General features: G+C 53.0%; 1 protein-coding gene across 1 annotated transcript in view; it reads right to left on the bottom strand.

Annotated features, from left to right (window-relative positions):
* LMX1A (LIM homeobox transcription factor 1 alpha) overlaps positions 1-27,651 on the bottom strand; it is a 118,300-nt gene that overhangs the window by 31,981 nt on the left and 58,668 nt on the right. Inside the window, exon 3 of the mRNA XM_019660654.1 lies at positions 1,290-1,522. Within this exon, the coding sequence (XP_019516199.1) occupies positions 1,290-1,522 (233 nt within the window). The remainder of the gene's footprint in view (positions 1-1,289; positions 1,523-27,651) is intronic.

The raw sequence follows: 27,651 nt of genomic DNA, 5'->3' as shown, positions 1-27,651 counted from the left end.
AACCTGTGTCTCTGTGACCAATGAGAGAATCTCAGGCCGAGTGTCACCAGGTCTCTCCTGCAGGCCCTGGGCTCCCAGAGGCCCAAGAGTCCCAAGGAAATGGTTTCACTGGCTACAGAGTCCAGCCTTGTACTGGACTCAAGGCCCCTGGCACAGCAGGGACCAGGACAAAAGAGGCTTTCTGGCCACCAGAAAGGAGACCCAGCAGGGGACCTCTCCTGGGCTTGGTGTTCCACAGAGCCATGGAAGTGTCACGTGCTTCTGTGTGAGTCGGAACAGCCAGCATCGTAAAACCCCAGACTCCAGGACCCTGGCAGCATGGAGGTCAGTGACCCAGGCTTCCAGCTGTACTTAAAATATGAATGACGAGCAGGTCCATGTCCCACAAAGGCGGCTAGTCTGCACCCTTGAGGCACACAGTTCTGTTCTATATTGGACCGAAGTCTATCACTTCACCCTGTGAGTGGCTGACTCCACCTTTGGGTGGGACTCTCATATCTCCCTCACTTAGCCTCATTTTGACAAAGCTATTTATCATTTAACAAGTGAATCAGTCTTCTCAAGACTCTCTCTAGTTGGCCAGTGAATGACCGCCCCCCCCCAACAAAACACATCATTCACAATTAGGCCAAATATCCCAAATGTGCTCTGACCAGTGCACAAAATAATAATAATAATGGAACTATAATTACATGTTAGGGACGTTATGTTCGAGTAATGCAGCGTTTGCTTTGGCTCCTCTTGACTTCATGGTCAACTAAAGCCTCGTGTGAAATTCCATCGAAACTCCAAGTCATCACTGCTGAATTTTGGAACCCAATGGCTAGATTCCGTCTTGCTGACTTTGCCTTGTTCTGTCAGCTTGTCACACTCCTTTTGAACATGGAGCTGCCACCCTAGCCTTCCCTGCCAGGTTTGTGTCATCTGCAAATCGAATAAATCTGCCTTCTACGTCTTCATCCAAGTCATGGAGAAAAGCGTGAAAGATGACAGGCCATTTGAGGCAGAGTCACTCCCATGAACCCAGAGACTCATGAGCACATGAACAAGTGTTTCTGGTTGTCTGCCATGGAATTTGGGGGTGGGTGATTTGTTACCTGGCACATCATGACGGTTCCTGACTGATAAGAGGTTGCTCCCAGCTTACAAAGAACCTTCCTGGGCAGCACGGAGCTGCTGTCCATGGAGCTAGGCTGCCCTGGTGGCTGACCCTCCAGGGGAAAAGCCCTGAGACTGTCACCCCCCGACACACGGCCCCCCGCACACCCCGCCCACAGCATGGCACTCACCAGAGTCCGAGGCCGCTGGGCTCACCAGGCTGAGCAGCTCCCGCTCTTTCTCATAGTCCCCTTTGCAAAGCAGCTGCCCCTCCTTCAGGACGAACTCGTCGCCCTTTTGCAGCTGACGCTCGCAGACGCAGCAGCAGAAGCAGCTCAGATGGTACACGCTCTTCTGCGCCCGCATGACAAACTCGCTGGGCGCGATGGCCTCGAAGCAGCCCCCACATTTGACAGCAAACAGCCTGGCAGGAGGGGACAAAGGGAAGGCGTGTCGTGAGAAAGGCCCGGCTGAGGCCCCGGCATCCCCCTCAAGTCGACAGCAAAAGGAACGTCAAGAGCTGGGGCGAGAAGGCTCGGAATGGGGTGGTCTCTAAATCCAGAGCATTTCTCCCCTGAGGAGGCTGGAAGACCGCGTATGAAGAGGTGGACAGAGGAGCTGACACGCAGTAGGTTCCCAGCAAAGGTAACCATTTCCCTCGTCACCCCCGAAGAACTGACATTTATAGCGGATCGCTCTATTTTTTTCGTTTCCAAATTGCCTCATGAAAACATAATTGCCTTTGTCAAAGCCTGTGGCGTAATAAACACAGACATAACATACCCTCAAAATATGTCTCGAGTCACTCGTGGCAGCATTCATTTCATTTCCCCATTTCCAAAACAAAAGTAATTTTCCTTAAAAAGGTAGTAGCACACTAGGGGGAAAGAAAATCTTTGTGTTTGTCCCCGCATACCAGAGGGGTCAACGGATGTGGAAAGGTCAGAGGGCATCATGGAGGAAACAGGCCAGAGCGAGTACATGACACTCCACATCCTCCTCACTGCACAGACAGACGCGCGCTGACCCCACGTGCATGCTGGTTGCTAATGCCACCTGGCTGTAACGGCCCCACCTGGCTCATGGCCTCGCCGTGGCAGGTGCAGGAACGGTGAATCAATGAGAGTCTTTCCCTATAGATGGACAACCACCACAATGGCCCCAGTGTGGCCAGCCCCATCCCGAAAGCTCATCTGCACATTTGTGTGCTCATTTCTTCTTTTTTTCATTCATTCCTAACGTGCATTCATTCATTCACTTGTTTGTTCTTCTCACTCGTTCCTTCATTTATTCAGAAGCATCCCCCCACATCCTCCCTGTCAACAGGGAGGGGAGGAGAAGCAGCTGCCACCTGGCAGCATTCGTGCCCAAACACAGCCTATGCTGAGTGTCTGTCATGTGTCAGGCATGGGAGTTGGCACAAAATTCCACAAAACAAAGTCCCCAGCCTCGTGGAGCTCACAGTCCAGTGAGAGAGAGAGAGACGACAAACAAACAGTGTCTACCCATGGAGATGCACCTGTGCAAAATGGAACATAACAGTACAGGGCAGTGTCCAGGGAGCACAAAATATTATAGAATGGCAGAAAACCCCAGCACATGGCAGTGGACGCTGCACAGTTTATGACTCTGAGTGCACACGTGTGTAGTCTGTGTAGCTGGGAAGCTTCCTGGGAGCAAAAGAGAGCTTCTCATTAGGGCGGCGTGAGGAGGGGGCTAAGGAGGGGCCCCAAGCGGCGTGACGCACAGACGGCATGAGAAGAAGGGAGGCCGCCTCAGGTCTCTGAGTGAAGGCAGCCAGGGCCCGGAGAAGACCCTGCGGTCAGCCTCCCAGGACAGAGGCCAGCCTGCAGGGGAGCCCAGCACAGCGCGGGGTCAGCGGTGCAGATGGTCTCACTCCTCAGCCCAGGCCTGGGGCCACCGCTCCAACTCCCTACCCTTGGCCACTGGGAGCACCTGAGGACCCCCGTCCTGATATGCCTTCCCTCCACCTCCTGGCTTCAGAAACAGGGGTGAGCTTGGCGGACAGTCCAAGGGGCTGGTGTGGCTCTTGCACCATGTCTGAGCATGCGACAGCCCCAAACCCAGAGCTCCGGGCACCAGCAGCCCTTCCCCTGCCTTCTCCCTTTCTCAGCCTGCCCTGCATGGTTCCGCAGTCCAGTTCTGAAACTCAGGGCACACCAGTCCCTTTACGCTCTCCCTCCCTGCTGGACACACGCATCGGACAGAAAAGCCAGCCAGTTCAGCCCTGGCCTCAGTCTCGAGTCACTGTTTGCCAATCTGAGCAAACTAATCAATGCTTTTTCAGGAGCCGGTCAAAGGCCCTTTGTCCCAAGTTCTCCTCCTCCCCTTCCCAGGAATGGCCTGTCAAACAGACTAGGCAAATGCTCCCAGGGTCTCAGCAAGCACTTGGAGGTGCTGGCATCTGTGCCGGCCTAACTCCTACCCTGCTAATCATCTCCGCCTCTTTCTCATGTCTTCTGAATGTCATCCCCCACTCCAAAACCGTCCCCCACGTTGGTCAAGGGAGGGTCAGGGTGGTCGGTGGGGGCTGTGGTGGGGCGAGGGGCAGGCCCGTTTCTCTCCACTGTCTCCATCAGCTCCCCCTCTGTGAAGACCAGGTCACCCCCACCTTGCTGTCTTGCCGCTTGTTGGCCTCACTAACCCCAGAGCAATTCAAGGAGAAAAGGTGCATGCTGCCCACCACCTGTGTGCCAGATGTGTGCACAGCTGGAAGGGCACCACGGTGGACCCAGCTGCCGACTACACACCTCCCACGAGTTGTTTTCTCTAAGGCTCAGACAAGCAGAGAAAAGGATTTGTTCCAAAGTCCAGGTCGTAATTAAAACACAGACTGTCTTTTGCGATGCCCGCGTGGCGATGGCGGCCCCAGGCTCCTTCTCCCTCTGAATGTTAATGAGGCCTCGCACGAGGTCTGGAGCCTGGCAGGCTGGTACTGCCCGCGAAAGCCGGGCGTGCTCCTCCCGGCTTACGTCACGATGCTCAGCTCTCCCCACCATTTTAGATCCCCCAGCCCCTGAAAGTTCTCCGGATGAGTCCTTGTCTCCTCCTTGCACCTACTTCCCTCACCTGTACGAGGTGTGATCAAAACATATGGTGTTTAAATACAAAAGAATTTATTACAGTAAGAGACACATGGCCATTCATCCCTCTCAAGATACTCCCCCTCGCTTTGAACACACTTATCCCATCGTTCTTGCCACTTTCTGAAGCAGTTCTGGAAGTCCTCTTTCATGAGTGTCTTTGGTTGCGCTGTCATGGCTGCCTTGATGTCCTCAATCATTTTGACTTTGGGGAAGAGCCAGAAGTCGCACGGTGCCAGATCCGGTCAATAAGGTGATGAGAACACACCATAATGTTTCTATTTGACAGAAGTGGTCATACCAGAAGCAATGTGTGACCTGGAGCCTTCCTCGTATAGTTTTATATACAGCTAAGGCCAAAGAGATTATGTATGAACACACACACACACACCCCAAATACACACAACACACACCAGCTAAAACCATCTCTCTCTCTCCCCCCATATATCTATCTCCTTTTTTCAGAAATATATATATATATATATATATGTATATGTGTGTGTGTGTATATATATATATATATACATATATATATATATAATTTCCAAAAAGGATTGATTGATTGATTGATTTCTAGAAAATATTTGTTTGAAGAAAGCATTTTGCTCCTAAGGCATGTCTGAAACTCACTAGGCTGGATAATTCCTTAATCCACTCCTATTTTTATGATCCATGCTTTTTTTCCAGGGTTGGGAAACTGACTCTGTAGCTATGGAGACAAGAAGGCTGACACCTGAGGAACTCCTAGAGAAGGAGTCAAAGGAGACAGAGAAGGAGGCACAGAACTTCGGGGACCAGCGGCATACCCCGTACTGCAGGAATGCCAACGGAAAGATGGTGGCATGCCAACACACCGCGGGACACCTGGATTTTGGTGCTGGGTGTGCAGTCTTAGGAAAGCCACTCCTCCCTTCTGAATAGTGGGATCCTCATCCTTAGACTATGGCTTGGCCCTTACATTATTTTTACTTCGAAGGAAAAGAAGATTGTGGAAGATAGGAAAAAAAGGGAATTCATCTTTCTTGAATACCCACTCTGTGCCAGCAGCTGTGGTATTTCCACATCCATTACCTCACTACATGCATGAGTTAAGAGTAAATGGAGCTATTTCGTGACCTCAGAGAGACGCGCACCCCACTGAGCTCAGCTTGGCACACGGGGCCTCCCTCCCACAGGACAGGGAGATCCAGGGGTGCTGGGTCAGAGGCTCTTCTCTTTCTCCCCGTCACACTCTCTGGCCCTGTTTCCTCAGGAGAAGGAGGAAGACCAAGGTGCTGAGATGGCTGCCTCCGCCGTGAGAGGGTGTCTGGATTGGCCCCTGGCTGTGTGGGAGGTCCTGAGACTCCATGGCCACACCGAGGCGACAGGCAGGACTTGGGAACCAAGTTGCTCCCTTCAGGCTCCTGGGCTCCAAAGTACCCAAAGGGACCCCTAGATGAGGTCTGTCCTCTGCAGATTTAAGGTTAAGGACAAAGAACGTCTGGGAGTCACTTTTTGACCCAACACTAGACCACCAGGCAAGAGTCTGCCCTGACTCTGGAAAGATCCCGGGAAACAAGACAGTTCTTGCTAGAACCCCACCTGCTGGGTAGCCTGGGGGTTACTGCTTTCAAGGTTTAGGTAGAAGTGCAGGCCAGTGACGGCGGACCAGGGCAGACCCAGGGAAGCTCAGTCAGACAGATATGGGGCTATGGAAACAGTGGGACAAGGCGACATGGTGTAACCAAATAAACCTAGGTCCAAACCCCCACTCTGCCACTCAGTAGCCGTGCGACCTTGGCCAGGCTAGGGCGACACTGGTTCACTCATCAATAAAATGGAATAGTGACCTCATAGAGTCCCAATAAGGGTCAACTGAACAAATGCACCAAAACGGCCTCACATAGTGCTTGGCATATGGTAAATCCTCAATAAAATGGTAACCACTACAACGGTGATAATGGTGGTAGGGAAGAAAAAAAGCTAAATAGGAAATATGAGAGAGAAAATAGTAAAAAAAGATGATGAATTATATAATGTCCGAGGATGGGAGAATCAGGATTAGATAAAGGAGCATGGAGCGAGAGGGACTGGGGCAAGTGGTTCGTGACCGAGGTCACGAACAATGCGAGAGAGTCAGAGGTCAGCTTTTCGGTCATCTTGCTTGTGGACCTGGGGACCAGCCCTGACAACAGAATGGAGGAAGCAGGACCCCGCCTGCTGCAATGGTCTCTGTCCAGGGTTTGCATGCAGCCCATCCACACAGGATTTACCTGGATTTACCTGACTAACAGTTCCCGCACAGCTGGATGAGAAGCCTCCTTGCTCTGTCTAGCAGAGTAAAAACCAAGAGGGGACTGACGCTTCACTTTCTTCTCAGGATCAGTACACCTGACTTCTCCCATGAATTCCCACAGCCTCTTGCCGTCCCTCCCACCCCCTGATCCATCATCCTCTAGACACCAGATGCCGTGTCATTCCCATGTCTGCCCCCAGGCTGACGGTACAGCTTCCCGTATACAGGAAGGAACACTGCAGAGTATGGTGGCCTCTGGCAAACCCAGCTCTATCTCAGGCAGGGCTTTGAGACCCGTGAAGACTGAGCAGAAAGATAAGGGGAGACCCCATCACAACACTCCAGAAGGTTCCTGAACCAAGGGCGTGTTTGCAAAGACTGAGATATTCATGAACGTTGACCCAGAGTCCTGAAGCCCTCAAAGGGAGCTCCTCAAAGTCTCCGCAGCATAGACAACCACGTGAAAGGAAGGAAGACAAAACAAACGCACTGAAACCCTAATTCCAACTGGAGGCCAACTGGTCGTGTGCAGTTTCTGCCCCACCAAAATACGAAATCGGAGCCACACTTTGCCTGGGACGGCAGGCAACTACAGATCACGCCACCTTTCCACGGGCACTGCCAAAATTAGCTTCCATCAGGTGCGTGAACCCCTTTGGTGTAGAAAGTGGGAGAGGGGTCTTGTCTATGCAGCGCAGCGTTTCCACCCTCCCCACCAGGGGGCAGCACAGCAACATTCATTCGTGCCATGTTGACTTGGTAACTGAGGTCATCCAGGCACGGAGACAGGGATTGGCCATAAGCCAAGACTGTCTGTCGGGAAATCTGCTGCTGGGAGTCTGGGAGCCCATGCGGCTAAACTGAAGGAGCGCATTCAAAAGTATTGGGAACCAAAAGCATGGCTTGTGGCCTTAGAAGTAGTGACACAAGCAGCCTTGTCAGCTGGCTCAAGGTCTCTGTGCTTGAGGCTGAGCCAACAGCACCACAATAAGCAACCGAGGCCGTGGTCCTGGGGCGGTGGGAAAGTCTACAGGGACAATAGAAGTGGCAGCATCTTCTAGAGGAGCCCGTCGCAAGACTGCAGTGGGGAAAAAACGGGAAACAATGAGCAGCTGGCAGAGCCAATCCGAGTCTCTGTGTCCCCAGGGCTCCTGGGGAGTGCGGGGGGAGGGCCATACAATGGGATGAGAATGGCCAAGTGTGATGTCTGCACATCCCAGAGGCGCCTTGCGAGAGCAGGGGAACGCGCTTGGCTCACCATCTATCGCTGGCCACGGGCGGCTTTACTTCCAAGGGGAGGACGAAGCCCTTTCTTGTTCTCACACAGCGTCGGTTTCAGAGTCAGCAGAGGAGAGGAGGAAGAGCGTGACTTTCAAGTCTGGATTCGAGCCTTGGTTCTACCTTTGAGCACTTGAGCAAGTTCCTGGCTTTCTTGAAGCCTCTGCCTCTGTTTCTATGAGATCGTAACCATCTCACAAGATGTTGTGGACATCTTAAATAAGAGAATGCGGCTGAAGTGTCTGACACGGACTCGCTGCTCTCAGTAAGTAGCAGCTACTCACTCTCTACATGGAAATCAATTTAACATATCTTCCCATGGAAATATTTGAATAAGATCTTTTATTTCGAGACAGCCGACTGAGCCAAAAACAGAACCTCGTGTGGACCTCAAGGCTCTGTCCCTCATTATCACAACAAATTAAATCAAACTTCAACAAGCCTTTTATAGGTTATTGGAGAGAAACACTTGAGAGAAAGCTGAAGGTGCATTGCATTCAGGCATCAATGGCTGTGGTCTACCCAAACCCAAGGTCAGTGTTGACATTAGCCAGCGAGTATTGACCAGGCCAACACCCACTTTCACTGCCTAACACCCAGCATCTGTGCAGGAAGTCAGCAGCGCTGTGTAATTTACTCAGCCAGAGCCAACAGTTGCTATTTGGTCAATGCTGACGCTATCTGGCAAATATGGGGAACAGACTCTTTCCCGTATCATTTCAGTTCCCGGATGACTGCTTCTTACTGAGGCTGGAGACCTACCTGCACTGAGACATCCATATCCTTGTCTTGCTTCCCTGTCGGACTCCCCAATAAGAGATCAGTCAGCCTTTCCCCTCATTTTATAACTGGAAGGAAGCCAGGGCCTGAGAAGGATCAGTGACCGACCCGCCACCACGGAGAAAGTTAAGATACTGAAAGGCTCAGCCAGAGCTTCGGGCTTAGTCAACAGTGAGGAAATAAAAGAGGTTAAATACGGCCCAACGAAGGATGGAAACGTGTGCCCCGGGCTTCCATGCGGCACCCTAACCTGCTGAATGGGAGGACCACGTGTGACACAGTGAGTCGCTTGCTTTCTCCTTCCCTGCCCCCACTTCTTCTTTGCCCAAACCTGGAAAGCTGTCCATGAGTCAGGCTGCAGAGCAGAAGGCTGTGGCGAAAGCATGGACTCCAACCACCCAAGCCAAGGTGGCACGGCGTATATTATAGACTTTCCACATTGTCTCTCAGACACGCAAGCGTGGCAAGAAACATGGAACAGGCGTACAGAAAATATATGTTTCCTTTTTAGGAAGTTAAAGGTTTGGTTTCCTTTGAAAATGTCAGCTTTCCTTTCCCTTTATCCTCATTAGCCTCCCGGGACTCCTTAAATATACCCAGCAAACAACAGAGCAGGGGGGTGAGGTATTTTTAGCTGATATTCTGGGCACAGATTCCTTTTGTTCCACAATTTTTGGCTTGGCTGGATGGCATGAGGCCAATACAATATATACTGTTATGAAGAATGTATGCTTCCTGGGCTGTGTGTGCGTGCATGCGCGTGCACGTGTGTGTGTGTGTGTGTGTGTGTGTGTGTGTGAAAAACAGTGGAAAGAACAGAGGCATTATTGATGATATTTTGATGGGAACGATTCTGAGAGCCCAGCAGGGGGCAACACCGAGCTCTCCATGAGTCCCGTTTGCTTTTCTGGCCATCACTTTTCATTGTGTTACACGTTCAAGAAAAACAACAACAACAACAACATATTGTCACAACCCAAGGGCCCCTCACAGAACCAGCCGATACCAACAGCACAGTGTTAGGAACTACATGTGTCCAAAGACCAATGACTTTGTTCCTGAGTTGGCTGGTGCCCCAGGAACCAGCACATGATAATGTGCAAAACACTGCAAGTTGCTACCATTCTTTCTCCTCAATAGGACGCTTTTTCCCAAGGATCACCCAGTCTTCCAGGGAAGATACGAAAAGACATTGACTGAATAAAGATCTCCCACCGTGGGTAGCATAAAAGCCACAGGGAGCTGCCATGTGGGACTTTCCCTTTCCATGTGAGGGGTAGAAAATCTCTCCGGATAACCTGAATTTCCAGAACGCCTTTAGTTCAAAGATCTCAAAGCCTGTGTGACCTTGTATGATATTTCAGTTCTGAAGTGAGGGGGTGGCAGTCAAATTCTGTTATCTGATTTTGGTAGCCTCGTCGCATAATTGGTGTTGCAGCAGGGTGGCACTCTGCACACTCCCAAAATCCAGCAAAAAAAAAAAAAAGCCAGGTGTTCCGAGCCGCCCATGAAGCCTCTTTCCCATGAGACGGTGTTGCCAGGCTCCAGGTGTCTTGAGAGGAGCTCCAGAAAGGTTTCAACAAAGTCTGGCCCAATGGAAGCAAGACAGTTCTAGTTCTGGTTTTTATTTTTACCTCCACTTTTTTACCACTTTTATCCTTCAACACTCTCCCCACCCATTTCAACTCTCTATTCACCCTTTAAAAACTGAAAGACACCATGCCCATTAGGATGGCCACTATAGAAAAAAAAAATCTGTCAAAGGATGTAGAGAAATTGGAAGACTTGTCCACTGTTGGTTACAAAATGGTGCAGTGCTATAGAAAACAGTGTGGCAGTTCCTTAAAAAGGTAAAAATAGAATTACTTGCATGGTCCAGTGGTTCTACTTCTAGGTATACACCCAATCATTTAAAGCAAGGACTCAAAGAAATGTTTGTACACTCATGTTCGCAGCAGCATTATTTACAACAACCAAAAGATGGAAGCAATCCAAGTGTCCATCAACAGATAAATGGATAAACAAAGTGTGGTGTATACATATTGGAATGTATTGCAATGGAATATTATTCAGCTTTAAAAAGGAAGGAAATTCTGACACAGCTACATATTAATCAGAATGGTTATGCTAAATGAAATCATTCACAAAAGGACAACTATTGTTATGATTCCACTTATTGGAGATAACTTGAGTAGTCAAATTCATAGAGACAGCGAGCACAATGGTGGGTGCCAGGGCTGGATGGAAGAGGGAACAGGGAGTTGTTGTTTAACAGGTGCAGAGTTTCAGTTTTGCAAGATGAAGAATTCTGTGGATGGATGGTGGTAATTGTAACAAGGCAAATGTACTTCACCTCACCGAACTATACACTTAAAAATGGTTGAGATGGTAGACGTTATGCTATGTGCATTTTACCACAATTTTTAAAAACTAAAAAACAATAAATGTTTTAATAACTAGAAGACACAATGATCTTTTATATTCTACTTCTTTTAACTTAAATCTTGGTGACTATGTTCCAAGTTGAAAATATCGCCTGCCTAGACTCCCTTGCAGCTAGAAATGGCCACAAGAGGCAATACACAGTATCCTACAGGGGCTGGAGGTGGGAGCAGGAAATTTTCAAAAGGCTATTGTTATTTTTACAAAATAAGACAGACTCCACTGGTGCATACATTTTGCTCTTCACCTTTTCCCTGGTTTCTGTGCCTGGAATTAAAATGCAACACCTGGAGATGAATCAGCCATTTTGGTACGAAGAGAGTAAAAGCCACCTGTTAAGGATGCAGAGCAAGGCTGGATCCTTGAAAACTTTCTTAAGCAGTTGCACCATCCTTGGGCTTCCTACTTCTTGATTCCCTTTCAGTGAGAAGATTAAAAGCTTTGTTTAACTAACCCGCTGTGGTCAGGAGACAGTTATGTGAAGTTAAATGTTATAGGAAGCACTTCCCATTTCGGTTCAAGGTCTGGTGTGTCCCAAAGTGCTCTCTAGAGCAATTCTTCCGCATAGGAACTAGACTTCATCACTTCATGCTTACTCAAAAGCTACATCAGATATTTTTGTAGATATTTTTACATATGTATTTTTCTCATTTCTCCCATATTAGGAAAAAATATCCTTCTCTTGATCTCATTTATTTGATAGCACTGGTAGAAAAATTCAAAAATAAATTAGTTCTGTTTTCTATCTCCAGTTCCTCTCCCCCTCTACACGTTTTAAAGACCAATCCAATCAGGTCCCACTGGTCCCGCTCTTTCTAACAAAACTTTCTGGTGAAGGTCACTAATGGGGTCTGCATTGCCCAGCCTTCAGTATACTGAGCCCATCAGCAGCATCTGACACTGTGGCCGCTTGCCTTCCAGGACCCCTCACGCTCCTGGTTTTCTCTCTATGTCACTAGTCACTCTTCCTTGGCCTCCTTGCTAGTTCCCCTCATCTCCCTAAACTTGAAATGTTTCATCCTCTTCTCTGTCTATACTCATTGCCCTTGGAGATCTTATCCAGTCTCATTACTTGAAATATCGTGTGTATGCTCAATGACTTTGACATTTGTACCTGCACCTCAGATCTCTCTCCTATATCTAACTTGTATATCCACCCACCTACTCAACATCTTCACTTGAATTTCTAATCAAAATCTCACACTTAACAAAATCAAAACTGAATTCCGGATCTTCTCCCGCCCACCTCACCCTGACTCAAATCGGCTCCAACCAACCACAGTCTCCACTTTTCTGTTGACGAATGGCCACCTACAACTTTCCTGGCTCTCAAGACAAACATTTCAGAATCATTCTTGACGCCTCTCTCCCACACAGCTCATAAGCAAACTGTCAACAAGCATGTTTGCTTTACCTTCCAAGGATGACCAGAGCCTGAGCACTTACCATCTCCGCTGCTTCCGCCATAGGCTGTGCTCCCACCATACCTTGCCTGGGTTACCTCAACAGCTTCCTAAGTGTTCATTTTCAACACAAAAGCCAGGGTGATCCCACTAAGAACTAAACTAAATCATGTCACTTGCCTGTCACCCATTTCACAGATGACAAAAATAGAGACATATGAAGGTTTAAGTAATTTGCTTAACTTTACACAGCTAGTAATTGGAGTTACCAGGATTCAAATCAAGCCTGTTTATGTCAAAACCCACCAAAGCTCCATTATATCACTGCCTTACTTAGCTTGGAGGGTCATCCTGATCAAATGGCCAGATGCAACTTTGCAAATAAAGGCTTTATGTGACTGCAAGGCAACACTATCACCATGATGAGCCCATGATACGGTAGAGCTGGCTGAATGAGGTTATCACCTGTACAGAAATATTTTACCTACAAAGGGAGAGAGGCCAGAGGCTGCCCTCCACTTCTCAAATGAGAGTCGGACCCTGAGGTCCACGAGCCAGGCTGGGTTTAACCCAGGAGAGTATAAACAGTGGAACTGGCACAGGGACAAGCAAGCGGGGACAGGGCAGAAATGGGAAAACCGTCAGGAACGGCGACAAGTGTGCAGCGCCAGCCAGCAGAAGCCCTGTCTCCACCCACAACTCTCATGTGCGCATCTGGGTATGGTTTTCATCTTGGATGCCTCTCGTACGGCTCTGCTGCCCACATCCAGCTCCATTCAGGGGATTTGAGAACAGGGACAGACACAAGGAGCTAAACAACCACAAAAATCTCAGTGAAACAAAATTCCTGGCTCGGAGTCACAATGACAAGTTATATGCACAGAAGTGAGTGTGGGCACCAAAGCACATCAGGATTTCAGCACCACTGGATGTCTCTCCAGTGACCCTCTGGACCGGCACTGTCCAATAGAACTTTCTGTGATGACACAATGTCCTATGTCTGTGCTGTCCAATATGGCACCCACGAGTCAACTTTACATGCTCCTGGAGAGACAGTATTAAGATGCTTGATGGTGAGGCCGGAGCAGGACAAGGGAACCCTGCTGAGTTCTCAGAGACAGTCTCATCCTGCCTCCCAGTACCTGGCATGGCGTCTGTCCTGTCCACTCCCCAAACCTTCCCCAGCCTGCAAGGGTCAGCTCGAAGTTCATACCATCCAGCTCTCTCTGTGGTTCACGTGGGCTCATTGATAACAAGGTCTGCAGACATGCAAAGGAGACTCGGGAAGCTTCTACTGTAGTTGGGGCAATCAAAGTTGTAGTCTCCTAAGGAAACGATGACTTAAACAAGAACCTTAAGTAATAAGTAAAATCTGAACAGGTTGAGTTAGGGAGTCAGACCTGCCCAATGGAGATGCTAGAGTGAGACAAAAAGCCCCAGGTGAGCGCAGCAGATGGGAAGTCGCCCAGCGTGACTGCTACCTGCTTTACACAGAGGAGTGTCAGGAGATAAAGCAGGAAATGTGTGTTTCCTGCCAGATGTGAGCTTGTTCATAGCGGGATGGAGGGGGGGCCTTGAATGCTAAGCTGGGTCTGACCTCTGTCTCGTAGGAAGTGAGGCATCTTGACACATGTCTGAGCTGAGGCAGAACTTGAGGGAGCAGCAGTGCTGTGGGAGGAACACCGTTAGGGCCAGCACGCAGGGTCCATGCAGAAGGAGCCTGGGGAGGCCAGGCCACCGCGGGCCACCGTGAGCCCGTGTCCCTCCGCCCAGCTTCCAGCAGGTGCCAGCATTCCATGCGGCTGCCTTTCTGACACTGCCGGGTTACCGCAGCCGACACTGCTGTCGCCTTCCCGTCACCACCTGTGCTTGCTCAGAGAACGCTGATTTGATGGGCAGCAGAGTGCCCCATCCCAGGACACGTCGTGATTTATCTAAGCCAGTCGGACCAAACCTCTTCCCCTTTGCCAGTGACTAGCACGGGCCGGGCACAGGGTCCAGTTATGGCCCAAGAGACACAAGGGCGAGTCTGCTAGGGGCTTCTGAGACAGACTTTCCTCTTTGAGTAGGAAGCAAACGCAGAAGAAAGCCATAGTCCCAGCCCTTCGCTTCTCACTTGGGACCTTGACATAGACAGTGGGAAGCCACCTCGCAGGCGCTGCTCGACAGCAGGACAATGAAGCCACCAGGGGAAGACGGAAGGTAGGAATCAGAGACGCTGGGTCCCCGAGGACGCTGCCGAACCAACACAGTGATGCACACCTCCCGATTCCTGGCTAAGTGAAAACCGCTCTCCTGTTGGTTTAAGCCCCTGTCCACTGTTTTGTGACTTGCCGCCCAATATCTACGAAGTCACAGAGTGACCTGCATTTCCCATTGCTGTGCCGATCACAGCACGTGGACCCTACAGGACAGCCCTACAGTGGAAGTTGCCACCAAGGGCACAGAAGCTGGACAGCGGCCAAAGCCGAGAGACAGGGCCACTAAGGCCACACAGGGTGCTGAGCCTAAAAGGAAGACAGCCACCCTTCACCCTGCTGCTGGCAGGCAGAAGCACCTGGGAGGAAGGGGATGTGCCAGCCGGAGGGAGGACTCCGTCCCTGGTTACCCAGGGATGGCCACTTAGTTCCCTGTGTCAGGGCGCCAAACTGAGTAGAAACACTCCACCCACCAGCGCGGCCCAGGGCGTGACAGGCCGGGCGCTTCCCCTGCCAGCTCCTCACTGCCTATCATACTTTACGGACACAAAAACAAATTCCACCATATGTTAAAGTTAATTGCAAACATTTGCTGCTGAAGAGAACTCCATTTTTCAAGAGCCCACAGAGATCTGGTTACACTGGTGGCGGAGGCACCCACGAGCCTCACTTGCTCATTGAAAGCAGCAGGAACAGGAGGGTGGCAACCAAATCGTGCAAGGGGCCCTCCCTGGGTCCTCTCCCTCCATCCTGTCTGTCCCCACCTCCACTGGACTCACACCAGTGCACAGCCCAGGCCCAAGAGTGTGCGCCCCTCCATCAACACAGACCGAAAACCGCTGTGGGGGCCGGGGGGCGGGGAGATGATGGCAGGAAGGGGCGGAAGGACAAGGGTGGGCTGGGACGGCAGCTGGCCGTGTTCCACTGTCCGGTGAACGCTGAAGTCAGAGGCACAGAGAAACCAAAAAGCCCCCAGGAGGCCCCGCGCAGCCAGGCTGGTTCGCTCCGGGTCTGCATGGGGTCTGGGAGCGACCGTTATTGATGGTGCGGTTTAGGAAGAGGCCAGGGAGGGTAGACCCGCGGCTGACAAGGCCCTCGGTTCACAGCGCAGCCTGGGGGAGTCCCCAAGCAGCGGAGGGCTGGGAAGGAGGCTGGACTCAGATCTTCCGCAAGCACTCTCCTGTGGGCCACGGAGACGCGTTTGTAAGCACACCCCAGCAGCAAGAGGAGGAAACGGGGCTTTCTGCGGCTCAGCCCTGCGTTGCACCCACACTCCCATAGGTCCCAGGGAAGCACTCAGCTGCAGCACTGAGGGGTCTGGCTCAGGTAAGAGCGCCACTGGGGATGTGTAAGGGGCAATTCCTGCACTAGCCCCTCAGGTAGCTCCACATGGCCGTGTCCGCTGACCGAGGACCAGCTCTGACCAGCTCGGGGAAGAGGCCTATGGAAAGCCATCATGGTCCCCGAGGGACCTGTCATGTCCAGGGACGCATTCCCAGGCCTTCCCAAAGCAGGGCAACATGTGTGGTCTACAGAGGGGAGCCCAGCATCACGGGAACCCCATACCACCCAGAGGGCACCTCCTCACAGTAAGTCCCGACACACTCCATCTGCGTCCCTACGAAGCCAATTCATCCAGTAGATGCAAACGTACCATCGACTCTAAGTGGAGAAGTCCATCAAGAAAGCGAGGCCCGCCTGCGGTGGGTTAGGGGTCCCGTGGAGCCCCGCCCCTGAGGCAGACCCCGTCTTCCTGTCCGGGCCCCCGGACACTGAACACTTGCCTGCCTAACTCTTGTTTTGTCCCTTTTGACGGGAATGTGGCCCCCACCACACATTGCGACACTTCGTTATATAATGTCTTGTTTGTAATAAACAGGTATGGGAAGCCCTCAGGAACGGGGTCACTCCACGCCTTGAGGACCAGAGAAATCCAATATCCAGGCAGAGGTTCAAAGCACGCGCGTGAGAAAAGCTCAGTGACAGTGACAAAGCTCAGTTGAACTGAGGTTCATGATGTGGTGCAAGGGGACATCTGGCACCACAGTGACAGCACACGGGGCCACAGAGAGACACCGCAGGGTGGTACCCAATGACAACAAGACACACGCACTGGCATCGTCACTCTCACTGAAGCCTTACATGCCCAAGACCCCCCTCCAAGGGCTCGAGGAAGCCATTGTCTCCCCATCGCCATCCTGAGCCAAGCACGATTAGCATCCCCACTTCACAGATTAGGACACTGGAGATGTCACATGACCGTGGCACCTCATCCTGGCTTGACTGTGACGTGTCTGCCCCGGGGCCCGGAATGACTCCTTCTCTACCTCTCAGGCCCAGCTCTGGGCTCCCTGGCCAGCCTCCGTCCCCACCCTCAGCACCTCCACACACATACACATTTGCACGTTCATCTTCGTGTTCTAAGAGCAGTTACACGTCTACTTTGGTCCATGTCATTGAGTTTATAAATACTGGCCTGTGTTTGTCCCTCTCACTACATTGTGTCACCCAAGGAACAACACCCCCAGCACATAGCACAGCACTCGACATACAGTAGGTACTTACTAACTGTTGGTCAGATTGAATTCAATTGAGTTGAACTGAGGTAACCTGGGGTTTAAGTTTAGGGGCACAGATGTCGGGACTGACCGCTGATTCTAAGGACCGAGGAATGACCCAACTGCCCTTAGCAGTCCACCTCCCCAGCACTGGGCGCCAGGGGTGAGCATGGACTGTGGAAATCAGAAGTGGCAGCGGGCTGATGGATGGCCGCCACCCCCATGAAGACCTGTGGGACGCGGTCTCCAGCCACAGCCTCAGGGCTGCAAAGTCCCTTGAAACTTTATGGCACTGTTGCCATGACGGTCACGGATATAACATGGCATGAAGGCAAAAAATGGAATTGCCTGGAGGTGACACACCGGTAGGAGCCCACTCCACAGTGGCCTCTCTGAGCCTCAGTTTCCCCATGAGTGATGTGGAGGTAATAATGCTTCTCTCATAAGGTCGTTGGGAGGATCACAGTGACAGATGCACAGGACTGTGTGGGGGGGGGCATAGGAGACCTCCCCCATAATTGACGGCAACCCCACTTCCTTCCTTGGGTTTAGAAATGTGAATGCTAGTCTTAGCTCATCTTGCCAGAGTTAGGTTTTCCTGGTCTCGTTTCGAGGTTGAATTTAAATACGCTAGACCAGAATTGGTAGGAAGTCTGGGGTTAATGGTGGAAGGAACCCCATGGTTTCCAATAAGCGAGGCTTCTCATTGATCAAACACGGCCAGACTGACATCTGAAATTGCCCCTGAAGAGCTAGAGGACGCGGCTCCCCCCAATCTCACAGCACCCGCCCGCGGTGCTGAGCTCAGGCTGGGCCTCCACCCAGCACACAGTTGCTCCTGGGTCCCTGCTGTCCCCGGCTGACTTTGGTGGCTAACACATGAATGGTGGTGGTTACTCACCAGCGAGTGTGAACAACACTCCCCAACAAGCAGAACCCCAGGCTCAGCTCCAGGGCCCAGCACCACCGCTCAGGAGCAGCTGGGAGAAACACCCCCATGACAATGCCAGAAGCCGTCACCCTCAGCCTGCCTGGGGTGACAGAGGTCTATCCCCTCCAGGTGGCTCCAGCCACCTCACAACACCTCCCTACACCTGCGCCCCTGCCGGCCCCACATCCAGCTCCTCAGCAAACCCCTCCTTCCCTTTACGTGACAAATCCACACGTCAGACACCGAGTCATCCCTCTCCAGGGAAAGGACAGGGGCTGTGCAGGCAGCTAAGTGCAGGGATCTTGGGGTGGGGGCTGGGGAGGTGGGCTGGGGGCAGAGGGGGTGCAAAGCGCAGCATCCAGGGAAGAACTGTGTTCCTGCGCCTCTGGTTTCTAGAGCATTCCTGGTGCCGAGGAGTGTGTGAGTGTGAGTGTGTGTGTGTGTGTGTGAGATGGTGAATGCATGTGTCTTCCTCCTGTGGGCCTGAACACCAGCCAACTCGCAGAACAAGAGCAGACGGGGCTAGGCAAGGAGATAACCACAACTGTGTTGGGAAGGAGACTGAGGTTTCACAAAGGCAGCTGAGTGAGCAATGGGATGCTCACCAGAGCGGCTGGGGGCGGGGGGGCCTGAGCGGAGGCACGAAGGAGAGCGGAGGCACACCAGAAGGGAGCTCCTGAGGACGCCCGTTCCAGCTCTTTCTGCCACACTTAGACTCCCGGGTCACAACACACGGTGAAAAACCCTCTCTGCCTTTTCCTTCCCATCAAGAGGTCTTGAACGCTGAGACAGCCCCTCCCTCGTTTTCTGATGACAAGAGCCTGCTGGGGCTTTAAAATCAGACCCTTGCCAATGAAGAGCTCTCTGAGCATAAAAGGATTCCAGCCAGAGCACCCTGCCCCCGAGAGCCGCCCCTCCGCCTTCACCCTGCAGCCTTCGCAAAGCCCAGCCCCACGTGTGCAGCCGTGGGTCCCGGGAGAACTCAGCACGTGTGACCTGATGGATAACGTGGGAGCCTGCACAGCCAGCAGCCCTGCAACCTTGGGCTCTAACGTGGGGTGAACTCAGGACGCAGAACTTCAGGTGACACCCACCCTGTCCTGGCCGGGCCACCAAAATCACCTCGGACCACATTATTCTACATCGCGCCGTATCCGTAAAGAAAAGCAAAAAAATATTTTTATGACTGGTGGCAATCTTCCTTTGGAAAGGATTCCTCGGCTCTTAAGAGAGTAGCTGGAAAAAAGAATATTCTCGGAACATTAAGAGGAGGCATGCCGTTAGTAAGCTAACGTCAGGGCGCACGTCATACAGCATGCAGGACCTCCACCCACGTACGTGCATGTCGTGTCACTCTTGCTGACTCCTGCAGCCTCCGGGAGCAGAAGCGGGGTGCCGGGCAGCACAGAGCCTGGGGGGGCAGAGATGAGGGCCTCAGTGAGCCCAAGACTGGGGCTCAAAGGTCTGTCACCAGTGAGAATGGAGGCAGCCGCGCCTGTGCTCGTAGTTGTCAGCAGTGAGCAGAGAGCGGATGAACGGCCGTGTGAGAAGCTCTGGGGACTTGGATGGGACTGTGGGACAGGAAACGGGGAGCCCAGGGAAGGCTCTATGAGCTCATTGGAGAAAGCTGCAGGTGGGGAGCTGGCGTGCTCGCTGGGGCTGGCCAGTGCCGGGCAGGCCAGAGTGGGGAGACCTGGGCCACAGCGGCTCTGTGGGTGGCACGGCCACTCGATGAAGTTGTCTTGGCATCTGCCCACCTCTCCACTCTCCGCCAGGGCCCACTACCAGCAGCGCCAGCCTTGAGAAGGCTTCTCTGCCAAGTCCTCCACTCAGAAGGGGCATTCCAGGGCCGTGCCAGCGTGTGGGACAGCATTCAGGCCACAGCGCTGTCAGCCCCGGGGTGATGCCACTCATGTGTCTCCCTTCACCTCACACTCCCTGTCACACGTTCCCATCAGAGGTGGATCTGTCCCAGGCTGTCCCCGCTCCACGTGGCTCCCATAATGCACCTGGCTGCCAGGAAACCCCAAGTCCCCCACCGCCCCCCAGCCGTATCTGGACCCCAGCTTCCTGGAACTCCCTGCTCTATCCACTGTGGCCACCGGCAGGCCTGACCCTTCTGTTGGGCGAACCCACCCCAGCCCCCCATGGCACTTGGTGGCACCTAAAACGTGCCCTGCTAGCATGACAGAAAATGGGCATCTGGGGCAAGAACCCAGCTTCTTCTAATTGGCTGGGCAACAGAAAGAAAGAAAAGGAAAGAAAGAAAGAAAGAAAAGGAAAGAAAGAAAGAAAGAAAGAAAGAAAGAAAGAAAGAAAGAAAGAAAGAAAGAAAGAAAGAAAGAAAGAAAGAAAGAGGGATTTTTACCCCGGGGCCTATGAACCCCAGAAGCATGCAGCTTTGTATGTCAGTGCTTACATGAATTTCTGGGAATAACTGTGACAGCTAATGATGTCAGTTCCTATGCGCCAGTCTATTCTACGGGCTTACGACACACCAGTAATCAGTCCTCACGCAGCAGGTATAAGCTGTGCTCACCCGCCGTTTACAGATGGCAAAACGGAGGTCCAAGAGGCTGAGGAACCCGCCAAGGTCACAGGGCTAAGCAGTGGTGCGGCCGGGATTCAAACCCAAACCCAGGCCACCTGACGCAGAGCGCTGGCTCGTGTCACGGCCCTGAGTCACTGTCCCAGCTCACTTTGCGTTCTCTCGGGGTCCACAACCTCACCAAGCTTAACGGCGTTGGAGGCATCACGCTAGCAACGTGTGACACACGGCGGTGACTTTGTGCCCCGAGGACTTGGCACGGCGCCTGGCACCTGGAGACCCTGGGCAGCTCTTCTGAGAAAGAACGAATGGTGACTGTAACCCAGGCCCTCTCCTCAGCAGCCGACTCTTCCCTTCAGCATACGCTGGTTCTCACACTCTCTCACGCCCTCCCGTCCCCTCCAGAACGCCACGTCCCTCATCCAACACCGGGTCCTCACTGCCACTGGCGTTTTTCACCCCACCTGCCCGCCGGACTCACTCTGCCCTGTGCCCTCTGTCCTCTGTCCCCTCGCCCACCCTCCTCTCCTGCAGTGTCCGCCAGCCTCACTGGCTCTGTGAACCAGGGTGCCCAGACCACATCCCGGCCTGACTGGCAGTGGACGGGAGGCGGCGGGACTGGACGAAAGAAACTCAGCACACAGGCCCACGTAACCAAAGTCTGGTTCCTGCAGAGAGAAGCCACAGAGGTGACCCTAGAGCATTACCCGTGCCCCCAGGAGCCCCCAGGGACCCTCAGCCCCAGAGGGAGCCGGCAAAGGGCCACCGGCATCACAGGAGGCGGGCCCCCCTGTGCTGGAATCCTGGCTTGCGGAGCTCAGAAGCCCAACTTCCACCAGCAGCTGTACATCCTGGGGCGGAACCAGGAGCCTCTCACTGCGAGGCCAAGTCCCCAAATGCCTCCCGTTGAGGTGGCATGCGCTCTTCCCCGACAGGGACCCTGTGCTCTGTGATGGGGAGAGGCTGCCCCTGACCACTGACCATCACTGCGGTCAGCCAGGGCGAGCCCACATCCTGTCCCAGCCGGCCCAGGAGAAGCGCCAGTGTGCCCCGCTTGGCGCCCTCCTCATCAGGACGGTGACACTTAGGGACTCCCAGAACCTATTCTCCCTGCAGAGAACGTGGGGGGCAGGGGATGGAAGAGAGAAGGGGCATGAACTCCATCTGCCCTGTTCCCTCCCCGCACAGGGAACGGGGTGCTGAGGCCCAGCTCATGGGTTCTGTGGGTGCAAGAAACACACTGCTTCGTGCCTCAGTTTCCCTTCAGGGGTCAATGCCACCTGTCCAGAACAGCATTCGTCAAATGAGTACGTCTAACACCCCCCAGAAGCGGCACAGGGCAAACGTATCCTACTACTAGCATCTCTGTCATAATAAAAATAAAAATAATTTGTGTGGTTGGTTGTGACCCATGACCACAGTGTGGGCCTTTTCACAGCGCCTCTCACGTCCGTAAACATATCAAACGGCCCCGAAGACGCTCACGTGGAGATTTGGGGGGAGGGCCTGGGCGAGCCGTTTACACATGACCCCTTTCCATCTCGCGGTCCCCTCTCCCCGGGGCAGGCAAGTGCTCGTTTTACTGCCTGGCAACCAGGCTGGGACTAAGCTTGCTAAAATATGAGTGTTTTTTTGGCTGGAGTACCAGGAGCCTGCAGCCCTATGGAGAGAGAAAAATTGAACACACCAGGCCGTGGCTCCAGAAAGGGGGAGAATTAGGCTTCACACCGAGCAGGCTGAACCGTGGCATTCTTCAGATAATGCTTAACAAACCCCCAAACAAAGGCGGCCAACTTAGCTGCATGTTCGGAAAGCGTGTTCTCAGCAGATTTGGGCTTACTGAAGCACCCAGCGGCTCGGCGGCCAGGGTCCCACCCTAAGCTTCCCAGTTTTCCGTGCTGCTCCCCTTGTCTGAATTCCTGCAGATTCTGCCAATCAGAATTCCTCACCTCGGGCTCAGGGCGACTTGGCAACCAAGGCAAATGGTGGTGCTTTTAAATTTGACCCTAAAAAAACAACTGCCCCCCACGCCCCGGCAGCGTCATCTGAGGCCAGTCCTCGGGGGTTTGCGGGCTGACTTGTAAAGACGAAGGCTGTGGAGCTCTGGACCCACCCCAAACCCCACCAGTCCCCCCCGAGTCACGCCTCTCGTGTTCACTCAGTGCTGTTATACTAGACCAGGGGTCGGCACACTTTTGAGATGGAAGAGCCAATCCTGTCCCTCACAACAACTTAAAAATTATTCGAGAGCCATAAAACAAATGAAATCACCATTATGGGAATCATATCCTTTAAAAATTTTATACATGAAACTATGATAGTTTCATTTTCATTTTCAATTTTACTTCAGAGCCACATGTACGTCCCCAAAGAGCCGCATGTGGCTCGCAAGCCGCGGTGTGCCGACCCCTGTCTATTGCCATGATCCTGAAAGTTCAGGCTCGAGGCTCTTTCCTTCTCTCCTGATTGAACCACTGCCACCGTCAGTCATTTCTAACACGTTGGTGTCATTAGTATTGTGAGTACTGGGCATCTACTCCAAAGCCACTTGATGAACCAGCAGGTGTGCCTCTGGGGTCCCGTGTGTTTTTCTATCGCAGAATTTACAGGGTTGGGTAGAAATGGCAAAAGGTCTGGAAGCCAGCTCATAGGTCTGAGATCAAACACGAACCTTACTGGGCTTATTACTGCTAAACGCAGCTGTCAGTCCTGCCACCCCTGTGGTGTCCCGTTGATCCCTCACCCGAGTTCCCCGGGAGCTGTGTATCGGGCTGCCCTTTTCACACTCGGTGGAGAGCGGGAATCGAAGGTCTGGAGGTGAGACTGGGGTCCAGTGTGTACCATCTGCAAATTCAGTGAGATCAACACTTTTCCCACAGAACAAGGCACCTCTCCACTGCAGGATACGAAACTGGCCCCAGTGGCCTAAGCCCCCCGCTCACCCCCAAAACCTCCTGCTAATTCTGAAACCTCAGGGAGGGGGCTCTGGTCAGGACCTTCTCCATAAAACAAGAACAATTCCCACCCCTCACGGAACTCCCAGGGGCCCTCTCTGGGCTGAGTGGGGTCAAGAGCAGCAAACATGATGGGTGAGTCTTCTGAAAAAGAAGATTCAGAAACGCAAGATATTCAGCTTCCTAAAAAAACCTCTAAGAGTCTCACGTGTGGCTGCCCAGAACCCTCATCCCCACTGAAAAGTTGCAGCTGAGAAGGTCCACCCAACCCCAAACCACAGGCTGGGGCTTGGAGATATAAGCGAACTGTTCATGGATGGAGGCCTGACAGATTCACGTGGTGGCCTCAGCCAGCACGGGGGGCAGGTAGGTGGAGCACAGAGCTCGCCAACGGAGTCCAGTCCACTCCCAGGAGACAGGAGTGTCCCCAGGCTTGCTGGAGGTGACGATGAGGGCGCTCTCAGGCTGGCTGCAGACCGAGTGGGAAGCTGGCTTTATACGTGGGGACAGTGACGAAGGAGAATCACTCAGCCACACGTATTCACAGGAAGTGGTGTCCCCTCACGTGTGTGTGCGCGCGCGCATGTGTGATGCCACAACGCACTGTCCTCCGAAAACGAAGCTCTGGTGCCTAGAGTATTGCCTAACCAACAGTAAGTCTTCAGGAAGTTACCTGTTGACTGATGGGCACTTGTACTGACAGATTTGCCACGTAACGGAAGGGATTTCCCCCCCAGAGAGATGGCCATGGTTTTCGCTGATAAACCAAGCACTCCCTCAGCCCGCTTGTGATGGGCGGCCCAGCGCTGGGAAATGGCTTACTGAGGTTAGGGGCACGATGCCTCAGGCAGCGGATAGGAGGAGGCTCGTGGCTGGTCCCAGCCCCGCCCCCAGCCTGGGCCCGTCTGCTCCCTGCTGGAAGCCAAACCCTGGGTCCTGGGCTTCTGCGCCTCCCTCTCCACACACTCTGCACGAGTCGTCCACCCAGCCCAGGGTTCCCCGCATCACCTCCAGGCTGGTGAGTCCCAAACCGCTACCTCAAGCCACGCCTCCTGACCCCCAATTCCTGCCCACTTGCCTGACACCGCCACTTGCACATATAACACACATCTTACGCACACACACACACACACATAGGCACACGCACACACGTACTCTCAAAGCCACGAATGGTTAGGTGGGATTTTCATCATTCTCGCTGTCCACAATACAACTTGTATCACAGCCTTTGCTTACTGTATATCTAATATTCCCTGGTTGCCAGGAAGCAGAAGAAAGAAATTGCTGAGTAATCATCACCTCGATTGGCAGGAAGTAAAGATCCAAATTTGCTCCCTTTCGCCCCAGCCTCCACCATTCCAAACGATCTCCCTGTCCTTTCGAACGCCGGTATTTAAGAAGCAGAGTCGAGGTCAAACCCTGGGCCCAGCCACTTGCAGACAAGGAGCCCCGCTCTGAGCTTCACTGTTTTCTCGTCTGGTGGTGAAGGTACTTACTATCAGCCCTGCCCACCCGTCAGGGCTGTAGTGGGGACAAATAAGTATAGGAAAGCGCTCTGTACACTGTCACGTATGAGCTGTGACGACGGTAAGGACTGTTCTAACCTGTCCCTTTCCTAAGGGAATGCCATTCCTGAGGCAAACGGCATTGTCAATGACCTCAGAAGTCTGCCTGGTTACTGATTTCACCTGCCTCCACCTGACCGGCTTGGCTCAGCACGTATGTGTTGTGGGTTGGAATAGCCGCTGAAGAGGGACTGCTCAAGAGGAATCTTAAAGCACGCATCCCCGCCACAAACACGGAAGGCTCGTTCTGGGAGTCAGAGCTAACACGGCGAGCGAGGGAGCAGGCGGGCGCAGAGGTCAGAGCTAATTACAGCCGGCGGCATTTTACGGTGGTGCCCTCCACTGGGACGGGCGCCACGCTCTGACTCGGAGCTGGCTGATATTAGCGAGCAGTGATTAGAATATGCCCACAGGGCCTCTTAGACTTTCTTCCTTTGGTGAGAGCATTCGTTTTCAGCAAGATTTATGGGCGCATCTGCTGAGCGCAGGCAGCTTTGCCAACACGGAAGTCCATCCGTTCAAAGCCCTGCACCCGCCGGAGCACCCGGGTGGGGAGAGGGGAGGCCTTCCCCTGGGCGTTCTCCTTTCCCACAGGGAGGAGCAGGTGGAGAGACGGCAGGAAGCCCACAGGTTTCTCGCCAGCCCGCATGGCCACTGGAGGCAGGGGCCGCAGACGGGGTGGGCGGGGGACACCCATGGTTGTCACCTTCGGGACAGCCAGAGTGCCCCAGTCTCTCCACCTGTGAAATGGGTGACAGGAGACATGGAAGATGGCCTTGCCATGCCCTGGCACAGAGGAAGTGCCTGGTGTTTGGAAGGATGTCATTTATGCCTGAGCCACACATCCACAGAGCTAGTCTTCAAAAGAACAAATGCAGTTCCCGGTTTAAATGGGGATGTGGACCAGGCAGCAGGCTCTCCAGCCCGGATGCAGGGACCCAGCAAGGACAATAAAAAATTCTGGCCCCCACTTCACAGGGATGGCCCACCACGCGCCCAGGAGGAAATTCTCAGGTGGATAAAGTTCTGAGGAATCCTGGCGCCCACTAACCCACCCACGCTGGGGGAGTGTGGACCCCGGGGGGATGAGTCTCATCTATAAAACGAGGTGGTCCTTCACGCTCCTGCCGGTTTTAAACACTGTGGTTCTGCAATGCTCCTTGTCCCTTCCTGTGACACCCACAAAAATCAGGGGCCATTTTGAAAGGCATCAGAGACAGCTCAGAGACGTCTGCGAGCTGCCCTGTGTCTCGGGGCTGCCTGGGAGAACAGTCCTCCTGCCCGGGAGATGAGACGAGGCTTACATCTCCAAGGTGAATGCACGCATATGGGCTTCCTCACAGAGGATTAGCACAGAGCCCGTGAGGACCAGCTGTTCACATCTCCACGAAGGACCGAAGGGGAAGGACGGGGGCTCCCGCTCAAAGCAGGACAACTCCCCTCGCCAGGATGGATTGTAAAACACGGCAACGGGTTACCAGGAGAAGCGGTGTAAGCTGCTTTTCCAAATGCCTCCTTTGGCCTGATGGCGTCTCTCTGAGGTGGCTCAGTTGTCTGGGAACAAACATCGGGAGGTCAGGGGCTCTGAGACACCCCACCTTTGCTAGCGCTGACCCTGCTCCCTGGGGTCGGCCAGGGGATGGACTAGTTAATTAGGAAAATGATAGCCCCTCTCTTTGGCCAGTAAAGAAAACACAAGGCTTAAGCAGACTCAAAAGCTGAAACCCAAGGGGAGGCAGGACCCCCGAGCAGTCGCTGTACAGGGGGAGGGGAGCTGGCGGGGGGGCTGGTATGTCACAGCCAGGGGTCGGGCTGACTCTGTCTTCCCCACATTCACTCTCTCTGTGATTATGAACAAACTACTGGAAACCCCTAAACCTGAATTTACTCATCTGTAAAATCAGGTTCAATAATTCTGACCTTGGAGGGTTCTTGGACCGGATGAGTTTACTTATGGAAAAGCACCTGTCACGTGGATGCTCTGTGAAGTGTCCCTCTTTTCCTCCTGGCGGGCCCCAGATCTGTGCCGGAAGTGCCGTGATTGGCCTGGGGGGGGGAGTCTCGTCTGAAGGCGGAGCCAGGAAGCGGGGGCCCAGGGTGGGTCTGACAGGCGAGTTCCTTTGACTCACTTCATGGTGAACCCCCAACCAGTCTAAATCACCCCAACTCTTATACCCGGGCAACGAAAGCACACAGCTTCAAAAACCAGAAACTGGGGTTTCCACCCCTGGCTTTGCCTGGATGGAGTTACTCTGCCTGCTCTGTGCCTCAGTTTCCCCCAATTCAGGGAGATGGGACAAGGTTATCTGGGGGTAGCGGGGAGAGTGCCCGCTCTGCACCAAGCACTGAAAGGAGTGCTCCCCATGCTTTCCCCCTTTTACAATCTTCACACACGGTTCCTGCAGGGTTATTCACATCGAGTCATTTTACGAAGCGAGAAGCTAAGCTGTAGGAGGACACGCTGGCTGAGCCGCCCAGATCGTGTGAAGCACCGGGATTCAAGTTCAACGGACCCAG

The sequence above is a fragment of the Hipposideros armiger genome, unplaced genomic scaffold (assembly GCF_001890085.2).
Source record: "Hipposideros armiger isolate ML-2016 unplaced genomic scaffold, ASM189008v1 scaffold_324, whole genome shotgun sequence".
Lineage (NCBI taxonomy): Eukaryota > Metazoa > Chordata > Mammalia > Chiroptera > Hipposideridae > Hipposideros > Hipposideros armiger.
This window is presented reverse-complemented; position numbering and strand designations above follow the sequence as displayed.